Below are 12,126 nucleotides of genomic sequence, written 5' to 3'. Positions count from 1 at the left end.
AGCACCAGATTTGCTATTCTTCTGGAGAACAGAAACACATTTTAAAGATGAAACAACAGAAACAAAGTGGCAAAAACCACAGCATAAAAGTCTAATACATACACATTAGGTATCTTTCTGTTGATGCCAGATGTTCAACATCATCCTTGCAAAATATGTCAAATGAAAATTTGCCAAATCATGCACACAAAAATCTTCTTTCACAATGTACAATAATGCTAATGATAGCATTGATCTCATTTTATTCACCTAGTAAACAGAACTGTTCAATGAGGCAGAGCAGAATTTCTCAAAAGTGATGAAAACAACATTCAAACACTACGGGGTGAAGCTTCTACCCATCTGCTAATCAACAGAAGACCTGCTTTAAGAGGTTCCATGTTACAAAATTCCACTTTAAGATCTATATATTATCTAGATATGTCACATATACTATAGCCAAGTTTTAAAAACATGAATATACATTTTCAGGCAAAAAAGGCTGTTACTTTGTAGCTTTTTTGCTTTTTAAATTTCCCTGAGCATTCTAGTTTTGTGTTTGAACAAGCTGCCCTAATTATTAGAGGAATAACATACCCACTATGTTAATGAAGCATATCTAAAAAGATATACCAGTGTTCAGTGCAACCAACAAGTATTAAGTTATTTAATTAAGAGTGAATGTACAACTTTTTGTACCAAAAGTGAAAATAAAAAAGCATGTTATTTACAATACCTTAATAAAAATGTCCTCATATCTAAGCTAAAGACTGATCAAAAGATTATCACTTGTTTTTCCTATACCACTGTAATATGTTTCACACTATTTTCTAAGAAGTCTTCCTTTACATATGTAAAACTTCCATAGGGTTAAAAGAAAGGAACATTTTAAGGAACAGTAACAAAAAAACAAAGAAACAAACAAAAAGATTACCTACTTTCTGTCTAACACCACAAACTCTCCCCATTTTCTACTCTCCCTCAGGGACTGTCAGAGGAGCAAGAGGAACAAGTTTCTATTTACTGGTACATATTCCAGTCTTGTTTAATATATTCAACGACCTAGATGAGGGGACAAAGTGTACCCTCGGCAAGTTTGCTGATGACACAAAACTGGGAGGAGTGGCTGACCCGCCAGAAAGTTGTGTTGCCATTCAGTGAGACCTGGACAGGCTGGAGTGTTGGGTGGACAGGAACCTAATGAAGTTCAACAAGGGCACGTGTAGGGTACTGCACCTAGGGAGGAATAACTCCATGAACCGGTACAGGTTAGGGGCTGACCTGCTGGAAAACAGCTCTGTGGAGAGGGACGTGGGAGTCCTGGTGGACAACAGGATGACCGTGAGCCAGCAATGTGCCCTGGTTGCCAAGAAGGCGAATGGCATCCTGGGGTGCATTAAAAAGAACGTGGCCAGTAGGTCAAGGGAGGTTATCCTCCCCTTCTACTCTGTCCTGGTGAGGCCACGTCTGGAGTACTGTGTCCAGTTCTGGGCTTCCCCGTTCAAGAAAGACAGGGAACTACTGGAGAGGGTCCAGTGGAGGGTTGCAGAGATGATCAAGGGACTGGAGCACCTCTCTTACAAGGAAAGGCTGAGAAACCTGGGGCTGTTTAGCCTGGGGAAGAGCAGACCGAGAGGGGATCTCATCAATGTGTATAAATATCTAACGGGTGGGTGTCAGAAGATGGGGCCAGACTCCTTTCAGTGGTGCCCAGCAACAGGACAAGGGGCAACAGGCACAAACTGGAACACAGGAAATTCCACCTCAACATGAGAAAAAACTTCTTTACTTTGAGGGTAACAGAGCACTGGCACAGGCTGCCCAGAGGGGCTGTGGAGTCTCCTCTGTAGGTATTCAAAACCCACCTGGATGCGTTCCTGTCCAACCTGCTCCTGGTAAACCTGCTTTGGCAGGGGGGTTGGACTAGATGATCTCCAAAGGTCCCTTCCAATCCCCACCATTCTGTGGTTATTACAGGTAATTCTTTCATCCAGCTCTTAAACTAAGAGAGACACAGCATACTACATGTCCAAGGGTACAAGGTGCAGGGATGGTAAAAAGGACTCTCTACAGCCACAGTCTTCTACTGATGACCTCTGAGCAGGCATTCATCCTGCTCTCCTTAAATTAAAGTCATGGAATTTTCACTGCATTGGTAAACCAGAACACTGGAAGGCGTATTATTTGACAAAAGAAAAATAATATTTTAACCAGGATAGAGGGAAGCCATTTTCTGCAGCACAGGGGGGGGAAAAAAAAAGAAAAAAAAAGAACTTGACATTTATACTTTAAATGAATTAATTCATCCTCAGGCATCTTGGGGTTTGAACTTTCTGTTCTGCTCAAAGTAGTGATACAACATTTACGATTCAGCGAATTCACAAAGAAAAAGCTATGTAGTCTACTATTGTTTTGTGAATAGTTAAGGTCTATCACAGCTGCTTTGTTAATTCTTTGGTAAGCTAATAATTAAGAAGCCTTCCTGACACAGTTAATGACAATGCTGAGATACAGCTGTATCCCCAATGCTAAATCAGTTTTAGAGGTCTTATTCGCTGTCCTTTCTTGTTTTCATTTCAACGAATCTTACTGAAAGCAAATGACATTTCAGCATTACACAATCATTTTTGTTTTTTCAGTGTTGTTCCTATCTGCCAGCCAATGAGTAGTGCATATTTATTGATATATAAATTACTCTTCTTGGAATATGAAGGGATTTTTTGGAATATTAAGTTGCAAGTTATAAACACCCAGTTTAAGATAGAATCTGTGTAAACATACAGAACATTAGTGCTGAAGTGTATTTTTAATATGCATATTTCTGCAGATATATTTACAGAAGGAAGAGAGTGCGCTAGGATCTCCAGAGCTTTTAAAGCTACAGACAAAGTAACAGGTCTTGCTAATGAAGTCAGCAGTAACTCTCATTTCCCTGCTCAAATAATAGATCTGGAAAAGCAGCTGTTACTGTCTACACAAACTATGCTGTAAGTATGCGTGAATCCCATTCTACTGCTTAGTGAGCTCCCTTCCCTGTACGTCTCTCAGCAAACTTGGCTCAGTAATGACATGCAAACTAGCACTATGAGATGCACCGCAATACAGGAGCTAACCTATGGTACCGGAGGAGAGGATAGTTACAATGCCCGGAACTGAATTTCATTTAGTCAAATCGTTATTTCAAACAGTGAAGAGATGTCAATCAAGAAATAACAGGAAACGAATAAACCTTTCATTATAAATTATCTGCGCACACACTGTTTCTGAATGTTTACATATTTCTTAGGCTCAACAGAATCTTTCAGTTACACAACAAAACAGACCCAAATCCAAATACGCTATCTTTTACGTTTAAGAAAATGCAGTGAGAGAATGAAAGCTCTCTGTCTTTACACAAGGAGACAATTCCTGAGAAACCCACTCAAGTTGTTCGCTGTACTTAAGGATGGATGGCGCTGAGGTTCGACTCCCATCTGATGGGGACTGAAGTGGTCAGGGTTACAGTTGTACAGTCTGCCATCAACTTGCTACGTAACCATCAGTCACTTGACGTTTTAGTGCTTCCAGTAAACGCACACAATAATATCCCTGCCTTTCTACCTTTCACCTTATAATGAGCAATTTTTGGCTCTAACTTCTGCCACAATCTCAGCCGGGTACTCTGGACAGTACAGAAATACCAGTAACTACATAGCCAAATAAACAATTTTAGTACAATCTTAGAAGGAAATACACAGCTCTGTTTACATAAGCAGTTTTTTTGAAACCTGTGAAATCCACAACATAACCTTCCAATTCAAGGAAACCACCAGAAAAGTTGCAGATTTAACTAAAACCCTGTCTTTTTCTTTCAGGAATATGATTGATAAGGTAAACCATACTGAACTGAGCTCAATTTCAGCAGGTGAAAATGGGCAATTTTCCCTAAATACTCAAACTTATTCACCTTCTTTGTCACCTGCCCAGAGCAAGCCTCTGGGATGAATGAAAACAGTGGCCAAACTCACATAACAGGCAAGAATCTTGAAACTCATTGTCGCAGAAGTCAGCAACGCTTTGCAAACTCCTTCCTTACCAGGTGGGCTCCACTGCACAAGAGATGGCACTCCTCTTCTAATCACTATGTCCTAGCACGGAAAATAAGACTTTTGCATTGTAATCTTGGTTCTAGCTCCAAGTCTCATTGCTAGCTTTTCATCAGTTCCTTCAGTCATTCTGCTCTAATTTCAATGCAGTAAAGGACAAACAAACAATGTTAACAATTGTGACTTTACTGTGGTAGTACTACATATGTCAGTTGAGGCGTTGGTAAGCAATGATGGCGGGGGGATGAGGGGAAGGAGGTGTATGCATGCCTACGTGTACAACAGAGAGTTTCCAGTTCATTAAATATAAGCAAGCATACTCAAAGACTCAGAACTTAGCAACCTACAGACTCTCTGCTTCTTTGAAAAGCAGACTCTTTGCAAGCGCTTTTTTAAAAATTAAAGTCTTTTAAAATTAGATTTTTAAAGATCAGTCCATTATATAATCAGGATACGCAACTGTACCACAGTCCCACAGATTCCACCTCTTCGATGTAAACCTCAGGTTTGAAGTTGTCCGTCAAAAATTACATAACTAAACTTTCTTTAGCTCCTCAGATTTAGTTGACACTTAGAAATGTAACACATCAGCAGGAGCTGCTTTAACACGGAAGTAAATGACACATCTGTACTGCTGTAGGCACAAGGTTAGAATAAAATGAAGCAGCGCCATGAGAAAGGTAAGACCTGCTTACTGGTTCAAGTACATTCAAACTCAGCATCTGGTGCAACAGCTTCGCTGTGACTTTTCATTTGATTTAGAACAATCTGAAAATTCCAAGGAATCAAAATATATCACGTTTAGTATCTTACCTACCACTAGTCAAATTAATAGCAGCCAAGCCTATCCTAGAATGCACCATTTTCTTAGAGGCCATTCTCTTCAAAGAACGTTGAACAAAACAGACTTAGAAAGAAATCTTGGTAATTTCTGATTAAATCAAAAGGAAAATTCAGAGAAGTACTAACTTGAACACAATTTTCTTTGAAGAAAATTATTTTAGCAAACCCAAACATAAAGTCAAAATAAAACATTCCATATGCTATTCTTCTGTTATATATATTTGTTTTTCTTCTAGTAGCAAGTGATAAATGCTACTATACTTCCATTTTGGTGCAAATATGCTTATGGAACAGTAACAATAAGCAATTTATCAGTGTACTTCTTTTGTTAACTTATTCTGTAAATTAAAACAAAAAGGGAAAGCATTTACTTCAAGGCTTCTGTTGCATTTTTTAAATTAACAAAGCACTGGCTACAAAAGAAATTTCCTTTCTTAATATAGAGTAGAACTGACTTTCACACAGGTGAGCAAGAAAACACCTTTTTTAAAGTATAGTAAATGTTGGGGGGTTTTTTTTCTTTACTATATAATATAAGGAAGCATTTCAATTTTTTCCTCATCAACTGCAGATTTCAAATGAAAAATGAATCTCTTCATGAACAGACTCTAGAGTAAAACATTCAGTTACTTAGCAACTTGTAGCACACATAGAAAATATCGAGTCAAAGATGCCACCTTGTTTAATATTTTCTCCCAATCCATATGAATATTGTGGATATTTTTAAATTTTGCATTTCCCAAACAAGCAAACTATCATGTACACTATAATCATTATAAAAACCAGAGTGATACAGACAGCCTTCTTGGCATGACAGTCACGGAGCCCTTCAAATGGCAAAGTGACAATTAGGTATGTGCGTATCTTCCCAAAAACTTAAATTTCCTTCTTAAAATGTACCAATATATGATTTTTCCACATTTCAAGAGATTTCAGATTTTAAATTCCAACACAGATGGTGCTGAAGAGGACACATAATGAGGATAACACAAGACAGTACAATTGCAAAGCACACGTTACTTTGTAAGATACTCTGTTTAGCAGTCTTGACTAATTCCAGGTGATTGAACAAACTGATTTAAAAGATATCAAATAATATTATGACCTCGACCTGAGAAAATTCTTTTTACCCTTCTGGTAAAGCAAGCTCCTGATACAGATGTAAGATGGATTCTAATGCCTTTTTTTTTTTTTTTAACAAGACTTTATGAAATTCAAATGATTCCTGAATGGTTTGTTCACCTATTGCAGCATATGGAATTTTTTTTACATTTTGGAAAAACAATCTACTGGTATTTTTAATGTAGAGGCTTACAGGTACATGGACTTTTCTAAACATTTCAGCTCCTTTACGTGCATCCAATAAAGCCACATCTTGTGGAGTGGAGAGATCACAGCTCCTGGGAAAAAAAAAAAACCATGACATTCCATTAAAATGCGTATTATTAATTATACTGTTAAATATTTTGAGTATTTAGAACATGCTATGAAATTCAAAGTAGTCACGCATTTATATGCTTTTATTTTTAGTTTAAGGAAGAAAATGATGCTAGGTTTTTTATTATGGAATGACAGAAATAATTTTGATATTTTCATTGTAAGCTTTCCCATGTAGAAACCATTTATATTTTCTAAATGAGAAAATTGATCTAGCTGTCACATGACCATGGACAAAACACAACACGGTACACATGCTGACAGGTTGCAGAGGTGGTGCTCTGGGAATTTCTACAGAGTAACTGTCCCATGCCATAATTACATTTGAAAGCTTTTGATTTAACAATCAGCCTTGTTCTAAAATGAAGAGGCAGCTGCCTGTAATCAGATTGTTGCTTTCTGAACCTGCTGCACTTTCTGATACACGCGCTGACAGGCACAACTCTGAAAGATGTTACACTAGACGCAACACTAGTGCGTTTTGTACAAATGATACCACAAAATAAGAGGCCAACTCATGCACACTTGCACTACATTCTAAAAAAAGTATAGTATTACTCGCTGTTCAGACATGGCTCCAGGTTACCTGATAATTACTACTCCCAAGAGCCATTAACCATATAAACCAGCATGAGCTCTTTGTCAAAGGTTAGATTCTAAAGTAAGCCTACAGGTTACTATCCTATGCTATCCTATATTACTTCTTGATTAATACAGCCTGCAAAATCAATATAGACATTATAACATCCCACATCACTTCACAACGAGTATCTTTTTGCATATGCTCAGGGGTTTCAAATATTATTGCTTAGAAACTTGCATTAAGAACCTGCTGATGCTCACCTCTATTTTAGAAAAATGCAAAGTAAAAGAGGACATTACTGGTCAACTGCTTCGCTCCGGTTTCACAGTGACCATCCAGTCTCCAAAGTATCTGTTATAAAACCATCTCTGCAGAGCCACGTTAAGCCCACCTTCACACAAGAAATTTATGCCAAACTTCACGCTAATAGCAATTACAAACAGACAACGTTAGACGCATGGGACAGAGCCTCCGACTGCGCCGGCAGTTCCCAACCCTTGGCGCACATGGCAAAGGAAGAGGTGGGTGGATTTCCAGAGGCAGACAACACCGGTGTCGCTGGCATGGGCCGGAGCACTGGGAGCATTGGTGCCCCAAGAGCGCTCCCGGCTCTGGCAGCACAGGGACAGGGATGGGGAGAGGGACAGGGACGGGGAGCCCTCGCCCCCCACAACAGCCCCACGCCGGCTGCCGGGTGGCATCTTGCCTGCGTGACAGCCAGCCGTTTCCAAACACCGCCTGACAGAGCGTTTGAATGTTTTCAACCAGCGTTCCTAACCTCTAATTTGTGAAAGAAAAATACAATCTGGCACCTCGCTCCTGAAAAGCTGCCAATCTCTGCCTTACATAATATTAGACACAAGTCCAAAAACTGCATGGCATATGTAACGTACTAAGCAAATGCCATTTCCCTATTGTTCACTAAAACTCTGGCATCCGAATAATTTGCTGCTTTTCCCGAGCCAACCTGCTTCCAGTGGCATAGCAAAGAATAACGTGGAAGCCTTTCAGTGACACCCAAGCTCCCCGTTTCACTACGTGTAGGTTTACGTTTTACAGCTGACACTGAAATGTAGGGCTAATTCCACAAAGTGAATGCATACCCCCCCCAAAAGCACAGTCCACAAATCACAGAATCACAGAATGGTCAGGGCTGGAAGGGACCTCTGGAGATCATCTAGTCCAACCTCCCTGCCAGAGCAGGGTCACCTACAGCAGGTTGCACAGGACGGCGTCCAGGCGGGTTTGGAATGTCTCCAGAGTGGGAGACTCCACCACCTCTCTGGGCAGCCTGTGCCAGTGCTCTGCCACCCTCAAAGTAAAGAAATTCCTCCTCATGTTAAGACGGAACTTCCTATATTCCAGCTTGTACCCGTTACCTCTTGTCCTATCACTGGGCACCAATACATAATTTAGACTCAACATCCTCGAGTTTTCTGTATATTTGGAAAACAAAGATCTTTTAATAATTGGGCAAAATGCTTATTACTGCTTTCTTTTCAAACAAAGTTAGAAATTTGTGTATACACTCATGTTAGTTTTTCACACGCTTTTTCACGCTCTTCTCTGAAGATGCTGGCTCAGCATTCCCTGGATCTTCAGGTAGAAGCTAATATGCAGTCAACAAAGCCGAAGTCTACATTTTCTCATCCATTAGTAATTTTTTTAAGAATCCAATAATTGGCATGGCATGAAGGATACAGACTATGCACAATGAAAACACCCACTAGAACCACAAGCAGCTTATCTGAGAGATGTTTTTGACTAACAAATTCTGTTGCTAGAGAACCTCAACCCAAAGGGAAAAAACTAGAATGCCAAAAAGACCCACTGGCACATGGCAGAGTTTATGCTGCCACAAACACCAACTCCCTGTACGAAAAAATCTGGCTTCTGAAATACATGAGTTAAAATTATGCTTGTGGACAACTTGCATGACTTCTTCCACAGAAGGAAAGCCAACATGCCCAAGAAGCTGATGCTGAGGGCATAATAAATGCATCTCTCCTATTTTCCTTTTCACTCTGAGCTGGATCACAGACAAAATTTATTCACAGCCAGCTTGTACTGACTTATACCAACGCCCTTTAAAATAAGTATCTTTTCTCTTTCTTTGGTACAACTGCTCGTCCAGCAAACCCAACCTGAAGTTCAAGAATTCAAATTATTAGCAGCGTTATTTCCTTCACTACTAACCAAATATGGCAAACGAGACTTTTCACGGCGCTCCCCTCCCTGAATAAGTTTGCATATGTTTAATTTTGAAAGTGATTCAAATCAAGAGCAAGAAAGAACACAGCCCGCACTTTCTTCACTGTCTTGGCTTTACATGGTTAACAGGAATATCAAAGAGTAAAGAGTTATTTTGATCAATAAAGTAATGATATCTGACTGAATTCATGCACACAGCACATCTCTTGAAGCAATACGTGCAATGTTTACACAAGCCTCTGTCTGAATGAGGCAAACTAATGCTGACAAATTGAACAGAGAAGTTGCAGAAACTATCATGCTATCACATTGCACATTAAAATATACTACAAATTCTGTGTTTGCAGTTGTGTGCAGAAGAATAATTTCTGTGCCTTGAGCACACTAAGGATATCTACATTGAGCACATTTAGGTTTAACTGACATATCTACTTATTCATGCATTCCATTTATTTTTGTAACTTCACCGTATTTCAGTTGACAAAAAGCCGATGCATGTTGCATTAGTAAAAACTATGCTAACTATATTTTTAATCCTTAGCATGCATAATATATAGAGACAGAACTAACAGTAGCCTGTAACACTGATGTTTGCCTTTCTTATTTAACCCCAGGTACTTAATACTCAGTAAAAGAAATGTGTGCCTCCACAGCACGTTGGTACTTACCCTTCCGGTGGGCTGGTGTTCAGGAAATTACAAGTGCTGAAACAGCCTACAATTCTTGTGTATGGAAAATAACACCTATATTCGCTGCATCATTAAGGTTTGCATTAGATGCTCTGGGTTAGAAGGCATAAAGTGGAATCTCTCCAAGCCTTAGCTATAGTCGATTTGTACCCAAGTGAAAATCAGGCAGGTCTAAAAAGCAGCTGGTAAGCAGCAGTTTAGAAGGTGTGCCTTAGGATGTAAAGCATCCAACATACTCTTTCTTCCCTCCAGTGTCTTCAAAGGCAGACTTCAGAACCAGGCTACATGGATCTTATCCAGACAGATGATTAAGGACCCCTTCACACACGAGTATTAGCCTGTGTCTTCTATCACCCTGATTCTTATTAACTTAGCAAATAATGCCACCCCAAAACCTGTGGAATAAAGTGTAACTGACCAGAACGACTGACAGAGTTCTGGAGGATAAAGACGTGGAAAGATGTACTGCATTTTTCTAGTAATTGCATCTGCTGACTGCCAGGCATTGAACGCTCACTCTTGCAAGGAACCACATTCAGACCGCAATGCAGCTGGGGATGGCCTGATCTCACCACGCCACTCATGCAATTTTTGTAGCTTTTGCTACCTTTTCCACTGCATTGATTTCAGACTTCTAGGCAAGACTTTCAAGCTATAAATGGCCTGGTGAATCTGAATCTTCTCTACTGTGGATCCTTCAGAGTCCTTCTCACCTTCTCTTAAATTTTTTGTTACTTCACAAGTAAAAGGTGCCTGAAATTACAGATACAGTTTGCACTTGAAGATGCAGAACAAGGTCTTGCGAGAACAAAGACTGCTGTCTTTGCCAGAATTTCAGCTGGTGATGATTACAGATACGTTAACCTTTAAAAAAAAAAAAAAAAGAGTCCATCTCCTTAGATAAACCTCGTAAAGAAATTCCTTTAGCTCTTGTGTGTGACATCTCATTACAACTAGCAACTTAATAGAATCACTACTGTGATTCTCCCTTAAGGCTTCCTTCCTTGAGACTCATAATGTAGCTCATAACTGTCCCAAAGGCTGGATCCTGGCTGTGTCACACCTCCAGCCTGCTCACTACCTTCTTCTTGGAGGAATCTTTGAACAACTGCTCGAACAGCGTATGTTTCCAACAGCCACACAACCTCTTCTGCCCATGAACTAGCGGGTAATTAAGAGACCGGGGCACTACCAAATTGCCTACATGAAAAGAGAACATAAATCTCAGAGCAAGCTTCTCCCTCCTGGCAAGAGGAACTGTCAGTGAAGCCACTGAGCTGAGGAATATCACAAGCTGGATAAAGCTGTCACCCTGAAGTTAAACTGCCCTCGTCTAGCTAATCAGTAAGTATTACAACATCCATTTCACAGTAGATCACATAGAGAAAAGACAACTCTAGGTGTGTTAAAATGTTTGGTTTTGGTCTGGCAAACTGAATACACGTGCTACACTAATGTAATTTACCATGCAATATTTATTTAGCAAAGTGAAAACACTGAAAACATTTGTAATAACATCTGTGAACAAGGATTACTTGCAAAGTGTAGGTACAAAATAAAAAGCTACTTCCTCACAGACACTCTGCCGCTTTCCACTTTTTCTTAGCTATCTCAATTGGCATCTTTCTGCTCTACTCCACTCCACCTCCTGCACTCAAGGGCATTTGCCAATCATGTCCAGATTACAACAAGAGTTGTATTAGGCACGAGCAAAGACCAAATAGTCTCTTTTGACAAATGAATATTACTTTTTTTTTTTAATGAGAGGTTCTAATCTAGGGGGGAGAACTAGGTAAAAGAGTGATTCTATTCCACAAAAAAGGCAACCCCAAGACTACTTCAATCACCCCCCAAAACCATTTTGGTTTTTGCTTTTTTCCCCCAGAGGTGGGGGTATTAAGGGGCAAACTTAAACATTTATTTTTTCAGAAGAAACAGCTGGAGGAGAGAATGCGGTACCATTATTCATATGGATTTTTCTCATCTTTTGCAATTGTCAGCTGAACACTATGCTTGTTTATTCTTCCTATTCAGAATAATTGGTCTAAAAAACTCCGAGGAAATTGCAGCTAATCTAGTACTTAACATACACTTAGCCACTGTTGCCAGACCTCAGAGAACTTCACTTTTCAAAGCCTCCATACTTCACAGCTTTTTTCCCCCAATACCCAGAAACTATTTTTCAGGAATGATAAAATTTAAAGAACTTGCACTGAATATACTATCACTTCAGCCTGGATGGGAAATGTGTGTTAAATCAATCTCCATGAGTTAAATTTAAATTTATATTGAAAGAGTG

General features: G+C 39.5%; 1 protein-coding gene across 1 annotated transcript in view; it reads right to left on the bottom strand.

Annotated features, from left to right (window-relative positions):
• Positions 1 to 12,126, bottom strand: part of NUBPL (nucleotide binding protein-like) — a 90,830-nt gene that overhangs the window by 14,585 nt on the left and 64,119 nt on the right. Inside the window, exon 10 of the mRNA XM_009887005.1 lies at positions 6,223 to 6,304. Within this exon, the coding sequence (XP_009885307.1) occupies positions 6,223 to 6,304 (82 nt within the window). The remainder of the gene's footprint in view (positions 1 to 6,222; positions 6,305 to 12,126) is intronic.

This window comes from Charadrius vociferus, unplaced genomic scaffold, assembly GCF_000708025.1.
Source record: "Charadrius vociferus isolate BGI_N301 unplaced genomic scaffold, ASM70802v2 scaffold14, whole genome shotgun sequence".
NCBI classification, from domain to species: domain Eukaryota; kingdom Metazoa; phylum Chordata; class Aves; order Charadriiformes; family Charadriidae; genus Charadrius; species Charadrius vociferus.
The sequence above is the reverse complement of the archived record's forward strand: the minus strand, read 5'-3'. Positions and strand labels throughout refer to the sequence as shown.